This window comes from Bos taurus, chromosome 24, assembly GCF_002263795.3.
Source record: "Bos taurus isolate L1 Dominette 01449 registration number 42190680 breed Hereford chromosome 24, ARS-UCD2.0, whole genome shotgun sequence".
In the NCBI taxonomy this organism is placed as follows: domain Eukaryota; kingdom Metazoa; phylum Chordata; class Mammalia; order Artiodactyla; family Bovidae; genus Bos; species Bos taurus.
The window spans coordinates 61,992,690-62,016,023 of record NC_037351.1 but is presented as its reverse complement, the minus strand read 5'-3'; the positions used below and the strand labels follow the sequence as shown (position 1 = coordinate 62,016,023).

Sequence of the window (23,334 nt, the reverse complement as noted above, 5' to 3'; positions counted from 1 at the left end):
TGAATGTGGTCAGGTTTTTCAACAATAAAACTACTATGGGTTAATATATGCAAATTGTGTAACCTTATGAATTTAAATCCTAATATTTAATTTTAAATTAGATGATCTGCTTATGTAAGTATCTGTAAAAGTAACTTTTACGTGTAATAAAACAGCAACATTAACCAAATCAGTTTTATATTAAAAAAGCATTCTTTCTTTTAATTGCTTGCTTGGCCTAGAGAACAGTGCCGGTAGTCCCACAATTCGTCCAGGGAAAACAATCACACGGTATAATTATTTTGTGTTTCTTTATTCTGATAAATAGAGAAAAAAAAACTATACAGCATATGAAATAATATGCTGTAAACAACAACTGGAAAAAGTTAAAAGACACTAATATTTGAAAAACTATGTACACATCAAATCTCTATCAAGGAAAGGCTGAAAGATATCAAGTCAAAATTATTGACCAACTATTTTGTTGGTTCCCAATGCCAAGTCCATAATTTTTAGCATCTAGATTAGATACTAATTTCAAATCAGATATATTAAAAGTAAATTCTGATGTCTTCTTAGCTCAGCAAGGAAAAGTTATCCTTGACACTTATTTCCAGCAGCTGGATCTACTTCCTAGATATTTGCAATGAAACTAGAATACTTGTGATAACTATAGTCTCAAAAAATATCCCTAGGGCTGCTTCTACGTTACTACTCTAACATTACAGGTAGAGCATCCCACAGTTCCCAGATAGTATACCCAGATCTTTGTGCAAGTGGCTATAGTGAAGACTGGCAGAAATCAATGTGGATAGAAAGACGATGAAATTAGAAAGAGGCGGGCCTGATGGTGGTAGAAATGCTAAGAGCAAGATCAGGACAATCAACCAGGTCAAGTCAAATCACCCAAATCTTCTGCTGATCAATGTTAGAAGGAAGTAAACTGAAAGGGGTCATCACATGCTTCCAATTAAACTTAAATCTATTTCCTTGTGGTGGTTCCTTGATGTGTTGTTTCTATTCTAATAAAAACCAGTTGTAGTTTCAAGGGCAAGAGACTTTGCCACTGAACAAGATGCTGTCACCCTTCTTGATTATAAACAGGAATGGATGATCAGCTCGGAACACACTGGGCTCGGGCAGCTGCTTTTCCACAATGTTGCTTCCTGTGGCGGCGGTGGCCTCTGTGCCCTCCTCGGTGACCTCTATGTAAGACTTGTGCATCAGCTTTGATACATACAGACGGCCTCCTGCAGCTATACCAGAGAGATCAGCTCTGGATTCATCAAAGATATCTGTCAGCCCTAGGGCTTCTAAATAGTGCTTGATTTCATAATTCTTCTCTATCTTGAACTGAGGTAGAAACACTTCGACATACTGAGCCTTCATTTTTCTTGGATTGGTCCAGTCCATTAGATTCTGAAAAGTCAGTTTGTTTTCAATCTGTAGAAATAGTTAAAAGGCAATTTAGAACCATATGGTTAAGAAACAGATGAAACAATAGCCTCAGAGGTATATGGTTTTCCATAACAATTCTCTCCTGGATATTTGCTTGTAAGTATGTGGAAGGGTGCCAGGGGAGTCTGGAAATGGGAAATGATTAAAACAAATGGTTCAAGTACTCTTGAATGAATCATATGTTTAATTTGCTCTGCTATGACAAGGTGTGGTTTATTTATATTGATATTTCAGGGCACTTCTGTTCTCTGCCCACATATTAACATATATAGACAAAGTGGAACAGTGAGCAAGTGAAGGAATTTGGGAATCAGAGATCATCAGAGGGAGAAAGGAACTCAGCAGTCATTTGAATCAGTGTTTCCTGACCATTTCTGCCTCATGAAAGACATGGAAAATAACATTTGCGCAACTTGTAGAAGTAAACCAATGGGACCCCAGGTAGCCGACAGCAAGGAGACCCGAGCTGTAGCCTCGGGGCTTGTGTGATCAGCATCCCCCAGCGCGGCGCCCACACTGGAAGATTTGGATACAAATGACCCTGCTACTCCACACGTGTGACAACTGCAACTCAAGACAATGTAGGGAGATGTGCCCAAGATGCACAGCCTGGACCCTCAGTGACATAGTGCATGCGTGTGTGTGTGCCCTGTCGTGTCCGACTTTGCAAACCCATGGACTGTACCCCACCAGGCTCCTCTGTCCATGAAATTCTCCAGGCAAGAACACTGGAGTGGGTAGCCATTTCCTTCTCCAGGGGACCTTCCGGACCCAGAGATCGAACCCATGTCTCCTGCTTGACAGGTGGATTCTTTACCACTGAGCCAGCTGGGAAGCCCCTAGTGACAGAGTGAGGGACCACATATATCTTTCCAACACGCTGCCCCAAAGTGACTCACAAATTGAACTCACCAACTCCTTAACACTGAGAATTGATCATAGATTATTCCAGATTTATAATGGGAAAAGTTTTCTTATGAGCATTATTTACAAATCTTGGACTAATAAATGAACAAATGGGTGAGTGACTAATTCTGACAACCTGAAATCTTGAAGCTGATGGATGAGAACACAATCAAGGGTCCTAGACATCTTCCTATTCCCCAGCAATGAGATCAACAGTGGTAACTTACCTGGGACAGGTCATTATCCGGCAGCATTATGTACATGCTTATACCACCATGATATCTGAGCTCAAGAACCTGCATGGATGGATCTTTAATGACAGACAAATTGAACTTCCGTTCTTGATGCATCATGGCCACTGCTTTCCCAGGACACTGAAAGTCAAGTCATTGAAAAAAACAGTTAAAGCCCTCCTTATTTCATGTATCGACCAAATGCAGTGGAACACTGCTGCGGGCTTTTCTTTCCAGTGGGTTTTCCCCGGCTTGCTGCCAGTGGCGGTCCTACCGGTCCACATCTCGAGTGAAACCAGACTCTGAGAGTAACTACCTGAGTTTTAAACTCACCAACTGTGTGACCCTGGGAAAGTTACTTCACTGCTCTATGTCTCTACACCTCATCTCTGTAATGGAGGTAGACACAGCCTCTATTGCATAGGATTGTTGTCGAGATTGTGTGCCTTACTGTAGCTAACACTTGGAGCATTGCCTTGCATTTAGCGTTTTATCTGAAAATGTCTATATCATGTCATGAATAATTATTAAATAGCATTATAATTTCAAGTGATTGCTATAGATTTTTTTCTTATCTGAAGTATTATCCAGGCAAGTGTTATAAAAAGTACAGTTTAATAATAGGGTGTTGTAAAGCTTTTTTTTTAATTCCTGTGAAATATTTGACAAATTAACTTGAGGGAAACACAGTATCTCTTATCTTTAGGATATCACTTCTAGATTTAGAAACATAATAGAGATATAATAAACTGTCTTTTCCTAAAAGATATTGTGATCCTGCAAGTTTTTCAGTATTTCTATAAAATCTCCCTTTACGAAAGAATATCCTACAGAGGAGGACAGATAAATTTTATGCTTCAATTATGGGCTCTTCTTCCTCCAGAAAGGTTGTCCTTTTTGACAAAGAATCCAAACCCCAGAAAGAGCACCCATGATACAGTAAAGGAAGAAGGCGCCTTCCTAGTGAGACAGGCTGGTGCCTTCTCACTGAGTCTGGAGCCATGGGGGCTGAGCGGCAAAGTCTCATTTCCAAGCTAGGGCAGGGAAGATTCCCACAGCTGAGTTATGCTGGAGAAAGATGGAAACCAGACTTCTTAACAAAAGGGTGATTTCACCAATTTTGGATGGAACCAAAGCTGTCAAGTGATATAGATTCTACAGCGTATTATATTATAAGCTATATATTAGAGCTCTATTATAAGGGATATAGTCACGAAGATTATTTTAAACAATGTTATTATACTTTATACTTACAGATATTTTATTTGCACATACTCATATTTATTTAAATAAGCCATTATTTAGGAGGAAAATACAAACAAACAAAACCCCACAGACATTGCAGGAAAGAGTCATGCTTCATTTTCATTCATGGAAACGAGTTAACAAATGCAGTCTACCAGAGGAGTTGAAGGAAAGAATGGGGAATAAAAGCTCATTTCCAAATACCATTAACACTGTCAGCCCCAGTGATTAAAATTCTGTGTGTGCACTCGGTCACATCCAACTCTTTGCAACCCCATCCACCAGGCTCCTCTGTCCATGGATTTTTCCAGGCAAGAATACTGGTGTGGATTGCCATGCTCTCCTCCAGGGGATCTTCCCTACCCAGGTATCAAACCTGAGTCTCCTGCATCTCCTGCATTGGCAGGTGGATTCTTTACCACTAGCCCCACCTGGGAAGCCCCATTACAATTCTGGGACTGTCTAATATGCTTCATTTTGCAATTACACAGCTAACATCTCTATTAGACAGAGTTATGGTTTATTAGGAGTTAATAGGTTTCAGTTTTTTCACTTAGGATTTTCAAAATACTTCTATGCCCCTCTCTGTGTTCTCATAGAGGCACCTACATTATAGACTTGCTCCCGAGTTGGGCTCTCCTTAGGACCCTGCAGTTAGGGACACACAGCAGGGCTGGCCGCCCTCCATGCGGGTGCTAAAGGCCACCAAACTCCAAGTCCTTCTGGAGTCTGATCTACTCTGTGCTCAAGTTTCTTCTCCTTCCACCCAAAGCGCTCCTCTCCCCACAGACACGGCCTGCTAGACAACCTCTTACTGCGCATCTCCTCACTTATCAGTCATCTTTGATTTCCAGGAGCTCTCAGCACTCCTGTGTCTAAAACTTCTGATGTGGAAAGATGCAGAAAGAACATTTCAATAGCATTTTCCACTTAAAAATAAAACTATGTTTAAACGTTAAATCTGAATTTCTATGCTTCAACATGAAAAACTGAGGATTGAAAGGAATTTGTTGTTGTTGTTCAGTCACAAAGTCGTGTCTGACTCTTTGTACATCATGAAATGCCACACTCCAGGCTACCCTGTCCTTCTTTATCTCCAGAGTTTGCTCAGATTTATGTCCATTGAGTTGGTGATGATATCTAACCATCTCATCCTCTGTAATCCTCTTCTCCTGCCCTCAATCTTTCCCAGCATCAGGGTCTTTTCCAATGAGTCAGCTCTTCGCATCAGGTGACCAAAGTATTGAAAGCAATGTTCTAGGTGAACTAATGGAATCACTTGGTTTTACTTGTGAGAAAGACTATGGTTTTAAGGTTCATGTGCTAAGACAAGGCAATTCCTCTGAAGCAAGGTAAGAACCCTAACGTGGCATGTCTGACTACAAAGTCTTTGATGTTTCTACTATACTAAGATTACTGTGTGAAAGTGAAAGTATTAGTCTCTCAGTCATGTCTGACTCTTTGTGACTCCATGGACTGTAGCCCGCCAGGCTCCTCTGTCTGTGGGATTGTCCAGGCAAGAATACTGGAGTGGGTTGCTGTGCCCTTCTCCAGGGGATCTTCCCAACCCAGGGATTGAACCTAGGTCTCCTACATGCAGGTGATTTCTTTACTGTCTGAGTCACTAGGGAAGCCCTGTAAAGGCATATTATTGGCAAAAATCTTCCTAAATTAAACAGAATTCCATACCTTGGGAGATCTGAAATGGCAACTTTGGGTCTGGTTCTTGGTGAAGGCTGACTCCCACTTGCCTTTGAAGTACACGGCATTCACCAGCACCATCACAGCAGATGAGCTTATGGTACCTTCATGAAAGACATCCCTGATTTTGCCTTTTGAAAAATTGAGGGAAAAAATGTAAATTTTAAAAAGCTAAAGACAAGATGAATATTTTTCTTATCACATAATTAAAATGATCATGATATTAGTAATAATCTGTGATCAATTACTTTGTCCAGCACTTTCCATGTGCAATGCTTTATGTGCAATATTTGGTTTAATTCTCACAAAATCCCTGTAGGAAAGGCACTATTATTATTTCTGTTGCCTGTTGAGAGATCTAGGGCATAGAAAAGTAATTTGTACAAAGTCACATAAAGCAGGATTCTGACCCAAGAAGACAATGCTCAGAGACCTTCCCTACTCATAGACACCAAACTGCCTTCATTTATTTGAGGCCATAGCATTCCAAGTATAGTTTAAGACCATTTCATTGAATGGGCTAATTTCTAAATTCCATGTTCATGAAATTTTTGCTAAATGCCTTGCACTATTCTAGATACTGAACAGGATCCTATGGGGTCTTCCCTGGGCAGACCTTCCCCCATAACCTCTTCTTTAGCTCCTCTCTGAAGTGCCTGCTGCTACTGCTGCTGCTAAGTCGTTTCAGTCATGTCTGACTCTGTGCGACCCCATAAATGGCAGCCCACCAGGCTCCCCCATCCCTGGGATTCTCCAGGCAAGAACACTGGAGTGAGTTGCCATTTCCTTCTCCAATGCATGAAAGTGAAAAGTGAAAGTGAAGTCGCTCAGTCATGTCCGACTCTTAGCGACCCCATGGACTGCAGCCCACCAGGTTCCTCCATCCACGGGATTTTCCAGGCAAGAGTACTGGAGTGGGGTGCCACTGCCTTCTCCTGAAGTGCCTGGATGATAGTATTTGATACACATTTGCTGGTGGCACTAGTGGTAAAGAATTTGCCTGCCAATATAAGAGAAGCAGGAGACTCAGGAATATAATGGGTTTCCCCGGTGGCTCAGATGGTGAAGAATCTGCCAGCAATGCAGGAGAGCCAGGTTCAGTCTCTGGGTCGGGAAGATCCCCTGGAGGAGGAAATGGCAACCCACTCCAGTATTCTTGCCTGGAGAATTCCATGGATAGAGGATCCTGGTGGACTACCATCCATGGGATCATAAAGAGTCAGACACAACTGAAGGGACTTAGCATGCCCACATTTCCTGAGTTGTCTTGCAGATGTAAAAACCTCCCTGGAGGATGTTAAGTGCCTAACACAGGAGCCCATAGCCTCAGGCCTCTTGGAGCCTAAGGCCTGAGAATATGAACCTCTGCGACACCACCCTGGTGCCTCAGCAACAGCCAGAAAATTCTTCATGAGCTGATCACCACTCTGCAACTCCCCGCCTCCCCTGGCTTTTAAAAATGCTGTGCTGAAACTCTTCCGGGAGCTCGGGGCTTTTGGGTCCACCGCATAGACCACTGGCTGGTCCTGCAGTGAACCTTCTCTGCTCCAAACTGATGGTTCAGTTTGTTTGGCTTCGCTGTGTGTTGACCCTGTGAACCTATATTAACAAGCCCAGTGCAGTGGGGGCACCACCTTAATGCAGTTGCAGCATCCTGGGGTCACAGCCCTGTGCTCAGCGTGGGCTGGGAACACAGTGTCTATGGCCAGGCCACCTGCTTGAGCTGAGGGCAAGGTGAGGGCCAGGGAGAATTTCCATAAAGTTGGGACTCTTTATTCAAAACTTGAAAGCTTCGAAGAGCTGACTGTATTTGGGGAAATCCTAACTTATTCTGATTCAATAGGAAGAGTAAGATTGGAAAGGCTGGTGGCAGGAGCCAGATAATTGAGCCTGGAAAGTCTGATAAGAATTTTTTATTATCTTGAAGGCGATGGAAAAGCATTGTTCAGGATTCACTAAAACACAAAAGAGGACATGGTCATGATGGATCAGATTTGCCTTTCTAAAGGATGACTCTGGCAGTGTGCATAGGATTGAAGAGGGGGTGGAGGGAGCGGGGAGGAGGAGGAATAAAACCTAATAAGACCAGGGTAGGTTTATTGGAATATTGGCATCATTTTGAAGTGTTCCTCCAAATAAGTATTGAGTCCATGCCCTCATCACAGTGAGAATAATTATACATAGATTTGCATGAGAAAGGAAAAAAGGGAAATAAATTACTGCTCCAAATAAAGAAAGGTACTAGTAATCTGATACACCAAAATACTTTAACACTAAATGGAAGGCAGGAGGAAAGGGGACGACAGAGGATGAGATGGTGGGATGGCATCACCAACCCAAAGGACATGAATTTGAGCAAACTCCAGGAGATGGTGAAGGACAGGGAGGCCTGGCGTGCTTTAGGGTGGCAAAGAGCCGGACACAACTGAGCGACTGAACAGCATTAGAAAATGGTTGCATAGTTTTTGATTTATGAAGAGTATGTTTGAAATACATGGTGGCTAATGGTCAAATTAACTCTAGTGAAGTGATGATGATGAGTGAGCAAAAGCAAAACTGAGCCACTGTATTCTTGTTTCCTGGAATAATTATATGCCTTTGAATGTTTGCACTTAAAGGAGCAAGTTACGCGTCTCATGTTTTTGAAACAGAAACAAACAGCAAATATGTATATATTGTTCAGAGTATAAGTCAAGGCCATTCCTTAGGTAAAGAAATGACCAGCTTTGAAATCATTGACTAAGGAAACAATAAATAGATTTCTTTCTTTGTTTTGTACTAAACCAGACCATTAGCTGGAACTTCATTTTCAGTTGGAAAGAGACTTGTCAATAAAGAAATATGCTTTTTTGTGGAAGGAACCACCATTGCCAGATACACAATTCTGAAAATGAAGAGAATTTAAAATTAAATTTATTTTTTTGACAGAGCGTCATAAAAACTATGTGTGTGTATGCTCAGTCGTGTCCGACTCTTTGTGACCCATGGACTGTAGCCCACCAGGCTCCGCTGTTCATGGGATTTTCCTGGCAAGAATGCTGGAGTGAGTTGCCATCTCCTCCTCCAGGGGATCTTCCCAGCCCAGGGATCTAACCTGTGTCTCCTGCATTGGCAGGTGAATTCTTTACCATTGTGCCAACTAGGAATTCCCTGGACAACAACTAGAGCAATTTTAAATAACAGCAATCATTACTTCTGGTAAGCAGGAGCAGTTTCTCATATGTACAAAAGACTCCCAACTTTAAAATTGGGAGTTCTCGATATTCACATATAACTGACAATCTTGCAGATAAACAGGGCATTGCACTCACCATGGGTCTCATTTTCAATCCATTTGTTAATTTTATATCTGGTATCTTCCACATCATTTGTAAAGTCAACTCTTTCCACTTTGGCATTATATAATTTCTTAGCACACTCAATATAGTCCTATAAATATAAATGATATACAGCTCTATAAGTAATAAACACAGTTTTTGTACTTACAAATCACCACCAACTAAGCACCATAAGAGATATATATTTGAAATTGTCCCCTCATTTCCACTACCTTACTCAAGGACTACGTCCTGCATCAAAGGTGAAGAAATAGGCTGGGAGGGAGGACTGGGGAACTTGAAGTCAAATTGCAGAGCAAGCACACTGAAATGCACTGGGGGAGATCAGCAGGGCTTGTGGCTGATACCACCCCTTAACTTCACCACTCTTTCCACCATGAATATTTCAGGGGCCTCCTACCTCTTGCCCCTTGTTTGTGTCATTCTCTTCCTATTGAAAAACTGTTCAAGAAACCTAGCAGATACCACCTTAATCAAGTGATCAAAGATAACACTGTCAGCAACAGGATTAATCAAAATCCTGCCAGGGGCCAATAAGGATAATATGATGAAAATAAAGCAATACCCGTGATGTTTTCTATCAAATCAGATGGAGGAGTGATCTAAAGAAAGGGTGATCACCATTTTGCAACATATGTGTGTTAGCTGCTCAGTCATGTCCAACTCTTTGCAACCCCATGGACTGTAGCCCTTCAGGCTCCTCTATCCATGGGATTCTCCAGGCAAGAATACTGGAGTGGGTTGCCATTCCTTTCTCCAGAGGATCTTCCTGACCCAGGGATCAAATCCCGGTCTTCCACATTGCAGGCAGTTTCTTTACCGTCTGAGCACCAGGGAAGACTTTTACGACATATAAGAGTATCAAATTGACATTTTGTACACCTTAGATTTACACAGTGTTATATGTTAATTATGTCTCAATACAGCTGGAAAAAAATATGACTCTAATTATGAAGAAACATCAAACAAATCACACTGAAGGACATTCTAAAATATAACTAGTCTAAAACTGGACATTATGAATAATCATTGAAAGTGTCAAGATCCTTAAAGTCAAAAAAAAAGGCTAGGGAACTGTTCCAAATTGCAAGATACTAAAGATACATACCAACAAAACACAATGCACGATTCTGAAGTAAGTTATTTTGCTATGGGATGATGTAATGATGATTGATTAGATGTAAAAGGATCTAAAGATTAGCTGGTAATGATCTAACAGTGTGAATTTCCTGGTTATGATGGTTGCACTGTGGTTATGTAGGAGAATCTCACTGTTTGTAGGATTACACCAAAGACTTCAAATATGATTAGGGATTTCCAGTGGTTCAGGAAAAAAAATTTTTTCTTCTCCATAATACTTGCAACTTTTCTGTAAGTTTCAGATTATTTCAGTATAGCTTTTCTTTTGAAAAGCAGAAGGAAGACCTAATAAGTCTTCTTCACTAATGGACTGTGAAGCTTAGGGAAAAGGAGAAGACAAATTTGACCCAAATACTTGGTGGAAAATTCACTGAGAGAGAACACAGAAGAAAGAGAAGTCAGAGGACAGGAAGGGTGGTACATGAGAGTCTGGAGGTGCCCGCCTGAGGACTGGCAGGAGGCAGGTACAGCCACAGAGCGTACAGAGGCAGGGAGAACAAGGCTAAAGAACTACACACGTTTTGAACACGTGATCTCTCCTTGGGTAAGAAAGTTAACTGAAAATGGAAGATGGCTGAGGACAGAAAGTTTAAAGAACACTAGTGTTTTAGGGATGCCTGGAGGAACGAATATAAACAAAAGAGACTGAGATGAAATAAAGAGACTGAATAGAAAACCAGGAGAAATCAATACCATAAAAACAATGAGAGGGGAAGGTTTCAGGGAACATCATTCATGTTGAATACTATGAAGAGGCAGATAAGATAAAAACTGCAAAGTGTTCATAGCTTAGGTGTCTACATGGAAGGCAGCAGTCAACTTCATAAAAAAGGATTTCAGGGGAGCATTTAACATAGAAGCCGGATTGCAGTGGATTGAGGAGTAAAAGGGGGGTAAATGGACTCCGAGAATACATATTACTCTTTCATTAAGCTGGATTTTTCAAGCTTACATTTTCAGTCTGAGAAACAATAAGATGGGAAGGAGAATCATTAAGCAGCTTTAAAAAAAAAAAAAACTTTAGAAAAAAGGTACCTTGTACATACATTTATATGCTATGAGAAAGAAGAAAGTAGGTTAGTAAAAGCCCAATAAAGAATATTGTTGGAAAGATAACACCAAGGAAGAAGTAGGAGGCAAGAAAGCAGTGGAGGAATTGACCGTTTAGGAAAACTGTTCCCTCTGAAATTGATGGAAAGAGGGGGAAAGATCAGCAAATGGGTTGGGATATGAATCCCGCCTCTATTTTCTTTGTCAAGAAGACAAGACCTTCAGTTGAAAGTGATGGTGGTAGTAAGGGGCTGTTGGGAATCTGAGAGAAGTAGGAGAGTTTTCAGAAACTGCCGTCAGGAATGAAACACCAAAGCTGGCTGTTGGACCCACGAAGAACGTCTGACCGGGACGGCAGGGAGACCGCCACGCCGTGGTGGTAACTGCACACCTCCAGGCTTCCCGCAAGCATTCCCCTGTAGCCCAGGCACAACTGTGAGTGAAGTCACGGCACTGCTCCCAACTCAGGGCTTTGTTGGGGGAAGAGAATGGGGAAGGAATGGCTGAGAGCAGTTCAGTGTAGGAATAAAGCTAGGCAAGGAGAGAGCTGATACGCTGAGAGAAAGTCGAGAGATCAAGAGAATGAATAGCTCAGTGCAGCTGAAGAACAGGTGGAGCAGTGATGAAAGAATGAGACGCACGCGGTGCTGTGACCACACTGGAAAACCGGAGCTGTAGACTTCAGGTCGTTGATGAGTTGCAGGGTGTGGCTCAGGTATCTATAGTGGTGTAGAGAGAAGGTCAGGAAACTGTGGAAGCAGAATCTTCCATAGGGACACTGAGTTTATTCAAAACAGTGGCAGAATCAGGTATGGAATAACATGTACAGCGGTCCTAACCAAGGCACATTTAGCAAGGATTGGGGGAGGAGAGGGAACATGGGGTCAGAGATAGTGGTTGAGTCTCCTATAATACCATACTTTCATATAATACCATACACAGAGACTATTTACATATTATTATCTTTATCAATTCTAGTGGAATATGTATCCTCTTATTTGAACCCATACTCAAATGTGAGTTAAAAGTGTTATAAGAAGAAATGTAAGCAGCTTGGAGATTATCTATCTTTGTACTGATCTATCTGATTGAAATTTGATGATAGGTACATTTAAATCAAAAGTAGTTTTTAGAATAACTTATTATACTTATAAATGTTTGGGAGAGAAAAAAAAAAAACAGCTGTCTTGTTTTCGAAGATCTTGATTAGACCTCACCTTTACTGTGCTTCTGGGTGCATTGCAAGGAGAGTCAGAAAAAGGAACACAAAAAACAAGATGCTATAAATAGCACCATGATAGACTCATCAACATCCAGGCTACGGCTGAGGGTCCCTCAGGAAGATAACAGCATCTGTGGAATTGAGACTCAAACCGTGGCTGAACATCATGGTGGCCCCTGTAAAACTTGTGTAGGATACCTTTGGGAGGATTAAAAGCAAAGTGACCTAATGCTTCATAATTGACATGTTGCCAAACAATTCGGGAGTGGTGCTGGAAAGGGCAAAGAATCTGAGTGGGTGACAGACAGACAAAGCATTAATGACTGGGCGGAACACAGAGAGCTGGAAAAGATGCCAGCGGAGACCAGCCCAGAGACGTCACGGAGTGGAGTTTTATAGTTGTGTGAGACGTGGAGAATTAAAAGGGAGAACAGACTTCCCCCAGAGAATCGCAGCCACTGTGTCTGCTTAAACAATACTACCAGCTTCTGGTTGTCATAGCAATGATGGGTCAGGCATACCAGCATGCAAGAGTGCATTCTAGGACTTGCTGGCCTTTGAATGAGGAGAATTCCATGATGAGGGAAATCAGTCTACTAGCCTCAAGTTATTCACCTCCTGTGTTGAGTCTTAGCTGCAATTCTACCACTGGCCAGCCTTACTATGTCTCTTACCAAGAACTCTTTTATAAGTGTGTGCCACGTGCTCAGTCATGCCCAACTCTTTGCAACACCATGTCTGTACCGACCAGACTCCACTGTCCATAGGATTAGGTAAGAAAATTGCAGTGGGTAGCCATTCCCTACTCCGGGGATCTTCCTGACCCAGAGATTGAACTCATGTCTCCTGTGTCTGCTGCATTGCAAGTGGATTCCTTCCAAGCTGAGCCATTGGGGAAGCCCCCTTTTATAAGTGATCTTATTGAAAAGATAAGTAACTGCTGGCAGGAGAGATGGAAGGGCATAGCTGAGAAAAAAAAAAAGGGAGGTGAAGGCACTGGGGATGAAGAACTGCCCTAGAAGACAGAAAACTCAAAGGAAAAGTGAATAGGCTTTTTCTCTGCTGCCCATAGACAACCCTAAATGCACTGTCTGCTCCTCCCACCCCAATTCTAACTCCACATCACTGCCAGTGGACAAGCTTTCTCTGTCTTGGAGCATGTCAATCTAGTGACCCTGAATATGTGTTCACTCAGGTGAAGAAAAGCTGTACTTTGGAAATAAAGTGATAATATTGAGAAGGCATCTGGGAACCTAATTAATAGTGACAGGAAAACAATATATCACCTTGGTATGGCCCCATGGAAAGGCGCAAGCCTTTATTCATATGATAAATTGGGCAAGACTCAGGTTCATAACAGAAATAACCATCTAACATAGGAGCCTGCACTTACCTTCCGAATATCAAATACTTTTTCTGCAAAAAGTCCATTGGCAATGCTGAGGTCATAATCCTTGTGGGATGTGTTTATATCAGACAGAACTCTTTTCAGTTGAGATTGGAGTCCTGGCTGCTGTTAAAAAGATTTATAAAAAATTATTCTTGGGCTGCAAAGATATGTCTACTCTTTTTACACATGAAATAAATCACGTATAATATTATCATAAAAGAATTTAAAAGCAATGATGCTTATTAAAGCAGGAAACAATGTCACATACATGTAAAATTTTCACCCTTTTTCTCAAAATAGTGTCTGTGATCAAAGTTAATTAAAGGAGTTAGTGAAATAAATAAATAACCTTAAAATAAAACTATTAACAGAAGATAATGAATTTGTCTAATGCATGTACTAAATAATTCATTTTACCAATGTAAGTTGACTGTGAATATCAAAGCATAAAACGCAAACATTTAGTTCCATGCTATCTTGCCAAATTTTAGCTAACATGTAAGTAAAATATTGGCTTACTTGATAATTTACAAATAAATTATCAAAAATTGTATCTGGAATACCCACAATACAGAAATCTGAAACAGACATGATCCTTTGCTTTAAAGGGGAGAGAAAATAGAAATATATTAGTGAGATGGGGATTTTTCTAAATTGAGTCTTACAGTCTCTTTCTCTAGAAGAACATATTGTCTTTACCTGAGTATCAGAAGAGTTTCCATGTCTTGAGAAGGTATTAAAGTGAAGCACCTGTAAACAGGCAACAAGGAAAGCAGTCAGCAAGTAGTGGCAAACAGGAAGAGAACTAATAAAAAATAAAGTGGAGATGTCACTGCTGGTGGCTGTGTTTGTGAGTTTGTTTGTTAGCACATAGGGCGGCAATGAACTGTGCAACTGTCCTATTGATGTGTTTAGAACAAGACTATTCATTGGGGAAAGTATCACAAACTGGGAGAATTCATAAATCAATGGCTACAAAGTGAAATATGTCTAATAATTTTGGTTTGCTCATTCTTGGGGATCAATTTAATAATCACTCACTGATTAAACCTGAACCAGAATCAAAAATAGTCTCATAAAAAAAAGAAAACTTTGTTTAATGAAACAGGAGGCAAGATTGGGGTTAACTACATATACACCAAGACATAAAAGCAAGAGACTTCCCTGGTGGTCCAGTGGCTAAGACTCTCTACCTCCAGTGCCAGGGGTCCAGGCTTGATTCCTGGTCAAGGAACTAGATCCCGAGTGCCACAACTAAAGCCTGGTGCCACCAATTAATAAATAATTTTTAAGACATTATAAAAACATAAAAAGGAAAACTAGTTATTGAGTATCTAACAAATATTAAATAGGAAGCAAAATTGGGATTTGCTAGATATAATTTTTGATCCTGCAATTATTTGAGAGGCTTCCCTGGTGGCTCAGTGGTAAAGAATCTTCCTGCCATGGGTTTGATCCCTGAGTTGGAAAATCCCTTGGAGAAGGAAATGGCAACCCACCCCAATATTCTTGCTTGGGAAATCCCATGGACAGAAGAGCCTGGCAGGCTACAGTCCATGGAGTGACAAAGAGTTGGACATGACTGAGTGACTAAACAAACAAAAAAAATTACTTGAAATTAAGCAGTTTGGGGTTTCCTTTTTCAGCATGGCTCTCAATAACCCCATTATTCTAATAATTGTTCCTATGCCCATCTTGATTTCTTACTACACTTTATCTGCCTTTTTCCAGGCCCTCTGTCTCTGGGATCTGAAATGCAAAACAACTCCATTAATAGGAAGTAATAAAATGTGCCATGCGTGTGACAATCACTCGTGCAGCTGTCTGGGACAGACTGAGTGCATCCTGCCTCCTCGGCACGGGTGGGCAGTGCGCGGAGCAGCATTTATCTTATATTCCCCCGACCAATCGTCTGAAAGATCTAAATAACTGCCAGGCAATGGTGGATTTGTTCTATTGTCTCAGTTTGTGACTCTCAGAATCTCATTGGTTGAATTTTCTGTAGAAAGATGTAGCTTTGCCTAGAGGGACCTTTTGGGCTTTGTTTGTGTGTGAGGAGTTGGAGTAGGGAGACGGTTGGAAGGTCTGTTCTGATGCAGGGTAAAGAGACACGTATGGGAATTTAACTAAACCAATGTTGCTATCAGGGCCTCTGTGAGGGATTTCTACTTCAAAGCCTCAGACCCCTAATTATAGCACCATCATATTGGCTTGGGGAGAATGGAACTGCTCAGAAAGGGATATGAAAACTTATAAAGGCTACTAGTATCATGTTAGTCTTAAAATGCCACAAAGAATTGGAACCTAACCTCAATTTCTACATCCTCAATCTAGGATGATACTATGAGATGGAATGAGAGAGAAGGCAAAGTCTACAAGGCAAATTTGATATACACATTAGTTCTATTCACAAATGGGGTCTTTACAGACATCAAGGACTATGCCTGGAAGCCTGGGTGTCATTTTTCCCCTAGTTCTAGGCAGTTGTGGGGCAGGAAGAGCATCAACACCCTTTCTCATCCTTCAGGGCCTTCAAGGATATTGTGGTTACCTCTTCCCAGCTGATCCAGTTGACTAGAATATTCCAGGGTTCGTAATTCTGCCTCATAGTTTTGTGGTCAGTTTCACTGTGACTGTGATTCATTGACAGAACACTGAAATTACCAATTTAAGAGACTTCCCTGAATGTCCAGTGGTTAAGGCACCCCCTTCCAATGTGGGAGCTGCAGATTCCACCCCTGGTCAGGAAACTACAACCCCACATGCCTCGTGTGTGGCCAAAACACATAAAATAGAAGCAATATTGTAACACACTCAGTAAAGACTTCACAAAAGGTCCACGTCAAACAAAAAAATCTCAAAAGAAATTGCTAATTTGTCACTAAGAAAGGAAGGTTCAACAAGGACCCTCCTTCCCATGGAGTTTATTTTGTAATTACCAGAGGAGGAAACAAAAGAATGAGTTTTATTACTTGGATTATGTTATTATAGGGCTTCCCTGGTGGCTCAGATGGTAACGAATCTGCCTGCAGTGCAGGAGACCTGGGTTCGATCTCTGGGTTGAGAAGATCCCCTGGAGAAGGGAAAGGCGACCACTCCAGTGTTCTTGCCTGGAGAATCCCCAGGTACAGAGGTATTGGTGGGCTGCAGCGCATGGGGTCACCAAGAGTTGTTTTTCCAGTTCTGACTGATTTGTGACACTCGTGGTAAAAGCTTACCTCTCAGCACCCCCAGAACTGTAAAAGGAAAAGTTGCAAAGGAAGTCTGTATAGTCAGTCACCTCAGTACGAGATGGAAAGAAGCTCTAGCCAGCTTTTGTTCACTGAACTTGAACTTGGGCAGCCCCGTTGCATATTTCCTTTCTAAAATAAGCCCTGGAAGTTGGAGGGTCCATTTCTATCATCTTTGAGAAAGATTTAACCAAGAGAAGGCTGAGAAAATTCTGAAAGTCATATTGATTGTTATGTAATGCTATCTTTAGTAAAATATATATGGCTTTGTGGAAAAACATTTTGAATGGTGTCTGCTCCTCTGAGTTCTAAACCTTTGACTCACTACCTCATAAAAACAACCTAGTAATTAACTTAATTAACTGAAGCTTAGCAAAGAGAAAGGAATCTTCTCTTCTTTTTGACCAAAATTTCTGTCAGACTAACTTTTTAAATTTCCTGTAGCTGTCTTTAAAAAAAATTCCCCAAGGTCACCATTGGATAGATCGGCTATTTGAGAATATGTGGATGTACCAGAAACAGACTCACTTGCTTCTGAAACATTATGTTTTTTAAATAATGAATGGAAATCTTTTTTTATTAGTTGTTAGATTGATTTTTCCAAAGCCAATACCTGTATTTATTAAAATATTGACTTCAAGATAAGTGAAGCTTTATGGTAATGTACTTTGAGCTACCTTTCAGTTTGCTGACTTTAGGGCTCCTCCTCTTGGGGATATTTGGTGGTGCCTAGGGACACTTTTTATGGCACCCACTCCAGTACTCTTGCCTGGAAAATCCCATGGGCGGAGGAGCCTGGTGGGCTGCAGTCCATGGGGTCGCTAAGAGGGACTGAGCGACTTCCCTTTCACTTTTCACTTTCACGCACTGGAGAAGGAAATGGCAACCCCCTCCAGTGTTCTTGCCTGGAGGATCCCAGGGACGGGGGAGCCTGGTGGGCTGCCGTCTATGGGGTCGCACAGAGTCGGACACGACTGAAGCAACTTAGCAGCAGCAGCAGCAGCAGGGACACATTTTATTTTCACGATGGGGGAGAGGTGTGCGGATGACATCCAAAAGGAAAGGGCTGGGGGTGCTGCAAAACCTCCTGCAAAGCACAGAACAGCCCCTCACAACAAAGAATTCTCTGACCCAGAAGGTCAGTAGAGCCAAGGTTGAGAAACTCTGCTTTAGAATAAGACCTTCCTGAGTTTACTAGCACAGAGATGATGTGACAACCCCTGCATAAAACCGGGGAAATGATGCCAACTCCAGGGTTACTGTGAGCATCAAATAAGATACGCGAAGAGCTTATCCCGGAGCCTGACCCTGATGGAGTTCCCAGCTGGCTGTTGTTATCATTGCGTTAGCATGAGGTGCTCAGCGCACCAGTTAGGAACCACTCCAGCTCTGGGACAGCAGCATTCTTAGAGTCTGTTGTTATTCCCTAGCATCAGTTACTGGTGGAGCAGTCCAGAGAGCGAAACAAGTCTTTCCAGCTTGCCTGACTGCACAAATAGCCCTCAACACGTACTTAAGTGTGAGAGGTCACAGCAGGGATCCTGTCCCTCTTGCACTGGTTTATGAACTAAAATAATGGGAGGGGCCGGTGGGCAGAAGGTTGGGCATCGAAGTTTCAACATGCACCTGGGCCCTGGTATCTCACCTGCTGCTGAGCCACTGAATTTCAATGGCAAATTCCTGAGAGAAGGGAGAGAAACCATGAGCTTTTTGCCTCCCGGCAGTCTCGCTCAGGGTAGTGGGCAGGAGTGAGTTAATAAGCTGTTTCTAAATGTGGTGGGGAAGGTGATGCTGGCGACAATGTGACAAGCATCCTGGTGGGCTGTGATCATCCAGGCTGCACTATTATGTCATTTGGGGCAGGTCACCGTGCCTAAGCTAGGACTTCACTGGCGTTTCTTTCTAGCTCTTCCTTCTCATCCATATTACTCAGGTGTGCGTGCATGCTCAGCCCTGTCTGACTCCTTGTGACCCCATGGACTGTAGCCTACCAGGATCCTCTTTCCATGGGATTTTCCAGGCAAGAACACTGGAGTGGGTTGCCATTCCCTTCTCCAGAGGATCTTCCCGACCCAGGGATTGAACCGGGTCTCTTGCATCTCCTGCATTGGCAGCAGGGTCTTTGCCACTGAGCTGCCATCACTCAGGCTGAGGCTCTCTCCTTTCATGTGCGCCTGGAACGTCCATCAGAGCTCAAGCGAGGCCCCATCCCCTAGTTTCTGGTTCAGTAGGTCCGAATCCGAAGATTCCACATTCCTCCTGAGATCTCCAGGTGAAGCTGGCATGGGAAACACACTTTGAAACCCACACTAAGGCACAGTATCAAAGCTGCAGTTCTGGAAAGGTTCCAGCTTAAAGAGCAGGGGTTGCAAGCTGCATTCTTTCCTCCCCTGGACGGGGTCCACTGAGAGGTCTTCCTTTACATGAGACCATTGCAGTGCAATATTCTCTTGGGAAAAACTGTTTGCCCTGATGATCAATTACAAAAGTCGTGGTTGGTGATGCAATCAAGACTGACCTTATCAATCTGAGAAGCACAGTCACCCCTCGCACCCAAACGAACCAGGGCCAGGGCAGTGAAGAGGCTCAGAGAGGAAAAGAACACGTTTTCACCCCCTTGACTGCTGTCCATCTCTCTGAACAGGTTGAAGCAAAAGTCCGCGTCTGCTGCAGCGAGGGAGGCCATGGTGAAACGGAGTACAGCCTAGAGAAGGAGAAAAGAAAGAGCTCCGAGTACATTTTCTGTGGATATTACGGGGTTTCTTTTTTTAATTAGAGTATAATTACCTTACAATGATGTGTTAGTTTCTGCTGTACAATAATGTGCATGCTAAGTCGTTTCAGTCATGTCTGACTCTTTGCAACCCCATGGACTGTAGCCCGCCAGGCTCTGTCCATGGGATTCTCCAGGCAAGAATACTGGAGTGGGTTGCCATGCCCTCCTCCAGGGGATCTTCCTGACCCAGGGATCAAACCTGCATCTCTTATGTCTCCTTCATTGGCAGGAGAGTTCTTTACCACTAGCACTACCTGGGAAGCCCTGAATCAGCTGTCGGTATACATATATCCCCTCCCTCCTGAGTCTCCTTCCCACCGACCCTGTTCCACCCCTCCAGGTTATCACCGAACACCAAGCTGAGCTCCCGTGCTGTACAGGAGCTTCCCACTAGCTGTCTGTTTTACACATGGTGGTCTACATATGATTTTTATATTCATTCGTTTTTTTAAGTCCAAGGCTTCATTTCTTCAACCTTGGATGTAACTATCAAATAACTCACAATAAAAAGAAAAAGTTCTTTTGGCCCAGTATTCTTGCTATCAAAGCTCTAAGACTCTCTTCTGGCAACAATATTATGATACCTTTTTAAAACAACATTGATCTTTTTTAGCACGACGTTTCTATATTTCTGCCTGTGCTCTCATATTCACAACCAGGCATAGTCTCACTGTTCCTGGAAGTGGAACTTCCAGCTTCAGGGATCTTTGATAATTCTGTCTTGAGTCCCAAGCAAACACATTTCTAGGGCCTACTATTTCTCAAATCTCCCAGATTTCTAAGCTGAAATATAGCAGGAATGCTGTCGTTGCTGTCGTTGTTTAGTTACTCTGCGACCCCCTGGACAGTAGCCTGCCAGGCTCCTCTATCCATGGGATTTCCCAGGCAAGAACACTGGAGTGGTCTGCCATTTCCTTCTCGGGGAGACATTCCCAACCCAGGGTGGGAACCCACGTCTCCTGCCTTGGCAGGTGTATTCTTTGCCGCTGAGCCACCATGGAAGCCCCAGAAGTGTTATTACAGTGAAACAAATTTTACATTAGACAGTCTATTCAAGGGACTATATTTCAGGAAGAAAAATTGTGTGTTACATTCTCTCTCTTCAAATAATTTTCAAGACTTCATGTTGATTGCCAAAAAATCATAGTATTTAAATGAAAGTAATCACTCTTAGGAAAGTAACTTCAAAAGCAAAACCATAATAATTCTTTCCAAATATTTACAGAGGAAACTACATTTAATAAAGCATTGTGGGCACATTAACATATTGATACAAATCCTCTTCAGGGACCTACCTGAGTGGTCCAGTGGGGGTCTGAAAGCTATTTGGTAATTTCATAATCCAAAATACAAAAACACACTCTTCAGTATATTTTTCCTCAATCAGGTCCCAACTGCTCTTGTTGTTTTATAAATGCAACTTTTACTATTTTACCCCTAGGTGGGAAAGGGACGTTTCATGTTTTTAAAAATTATTCTTTAAATCAGTTTCTAAAAAAGCACTAACCACAAAATTTTATTTTCTAATTTTTTAGTCATCCTCTTGACTTCACAAAACTGTTGTCGTATTGAAGAGAAGAGAAACTACACAAGAATGTGTTCATTCAAACAATTAAGTACATATTTTTAGGGCTTAGGTAAATTCTGTGGCAGAGAAACCATACTAGATAAATAATCGTTACAGAGAAACATCAGCCAAGAGCTTCTTAGATCTAGTCATTCTCAAGCAATAGCTTTTAAAATGATAAACTGCTCTAGGTAATATACAGTTAAATGTACTCGTACAGACATGTTCATACTCTATGCAAATAAATGCCAAGAAGTATGTTCCACTGCACATCATTGCTTTTGTTTTTTTCTTTTTCTCTATGCAAGTGCTTTGTAGTTTCCAGAAATGAAAGTAAGTTTCATTCCCCTCATCTGATACAAAGACTGAATCCCACTGGCAAATAAGTACCAATATACATGGCTGAATTACTTGTTTTTCACCCTAAATTTCCATCAGATGACATATAATTAATATTGGAAAATTAACATGCTACCAAAACTGATTTTCTTTCTCCTATAATTTCTTTTTCCAGTAACTTTTTTAAAAAATTAAACACACAAAAATATAATTAAATGTAAACAAGTCATCAACAAATGCCCAGTGATTTGGGTCCCAGTTAAATAACTAAACTGAAGAGGAAAATTAATTACATCAAGCTACAGAAGAAGGTATCAGCATGGTGCTCCCCACTATGCCACTATCCAGGTGCAGCAACGAAGGAAAATTCTTTTTAAATCATACAGAAACTTAACTTTAAATTAATCTTTTATTTCACTAAAACTGCAAAAATACTTACAAAACTAATATATAGATATGGAATTAATTTATAATTTTCAAGTTAACATGAATCAAATACTTATGAAGGTCTTTAAATCCTAAAGAGCAAACTTAAGGATGTCAAAGTCCAGGGAAGACTGAAGCCTATTTACTTACTTATGGTACATTTCAACTTGAAAATTTTTTTATTCCTTGCTTTCTTTGTTAACATACTTTTTGTGTCAGACCAAAAAGAATAGATATGTTCTCAGTAAAGCTTTTTAAAAGTCTAATTAAAAAGTAAGAAAAATAAATTTTAAAGCATGAGAAAAACCAGGGACAAACACTTTCAGTAAAACATGAAATTATATTGAAAATATTTCATGAATCTAAGCTTATTATATCAAATTGATAAATTGTGTGCCTTATTGTTTGATCAAAATATTATTTCTTCTTAGGATAATTCTGTCTGCACAAGAAAAAGTAACCATGTTTCATGGTACATTACTGAGGGGAAAAAAGCCTCCTGTTTTTACTGAACTAAAGTACACATAGAGGAAAAAATTGAAACTACAGTTGAACAGACTTAATTTTTACTCTTATCATGTAAGTCAAATGTAATACATTCAAATCTTTCCATTTTTTTCAAAAACATACTTTAAAATTTTGATAAATTCCTAATCAAATAAGTTGAGATACACAATTAAACCAGAATTCAATTCTAATGTCAAGAATGTGTATACGCCAACATATAATGCCTTAAATAAGAACATCAGAAATATAGAATTTTAGACTTGTCCATAATTCCCTTATCCTGTTTCTCTTCTCCAAGATGGGACGTGATGTGTTGGGTGGTCTTGGATGCCCTCTGAGTGGCAGGCGCCCCTATCCTCGGTACCCCAGGGTAAGCGGCTGCAGACGAGCCCCAAGACAGAGAAGCTGGAAGGAGGGTGGACCCAGGGCCACGCTGAGGGACGGGTTCTCGGCAGAGTCGCACTCACTGCCCTCTCTCCCCACCCGCACTGCTCTCTGTCTCTGTGTCTCTGTGTCTCTGTGTCTCTGTGTGTGTGTCTCTCTCTATCTCTCTCTGTCTCTCTGTGTCTCTCTCTCTGTCTCTCTGTGTGTCTCTCTCTGTCTCTGTCTCTCTCTTGTAAGCTGTCTGGCCAGACTTTAAGTTCTGAGCTTTGGAAATATTTACCTTACTCTCTTCATAGAGGAAGTTAGCCACTGGTTGGATGAGTCTGAAAGAGTCTTGCATTACTCTGAAATATAAAGCCTCTGACTCAGACACTCCCTACTTCCTTTTGTAATGATCATGATAATTTTAAATAATGTAATTAAAATGGAGTTATGTTCAGGCA

General features: G+C 41.5%; 1 protein-coding gene across 3 annotated transcripts; it reads right to left on the bottom strand.

Moving 5' to 3' along the window:
* Positions 1–292: 292 nt before the first annotated feature.
* Positions 293–23,264, bottom strand: SERPINB7 (serpin family B member 7). 3 transcript variants are annotated; one of them, XM_024984243.2, is made up of 8 exons: positions 23,172–23,264; positions 19,411–19,596; positions 14,362–14,412; positions 13,666–13,782; positions 8,834–8,951; positions 5,511–5,653; positions 2,571–2,717; positions 293–1,422 (listed from the first exon to the last, which is right to left on the bottom strand). In XM_024984243.2, the coding sequence occupies exons 1-8, from the start codon at positions 23,229–23,231 to the stop codon at positions 1,024–1,026; spliced, it is 1,221 nt and encodes a 406-aa protein (XP_024840011.1). In that variant the 5' UTR covers positions 23,232–23,264; the 3' UTR covers positions 293–1,023. The 3 variants fall into 3 exon arrangements, with proteins under 3 accessions (XP_024840011.1, XP_010799074.2, NP_001192689.1); XM_010800772.4 differs by having other exon boundaries at positions 13,666–13,785; positions 23,172–23,262; NM_001205760.2 differs by lacking the exon at positions 23,172–23,264 and having other exon boundaries at positions 1,024–1,422; positions 19,411–19,578.
* Between the last annotated feature and the right edge of the window lie 70 nt (positions 23,265–23,334).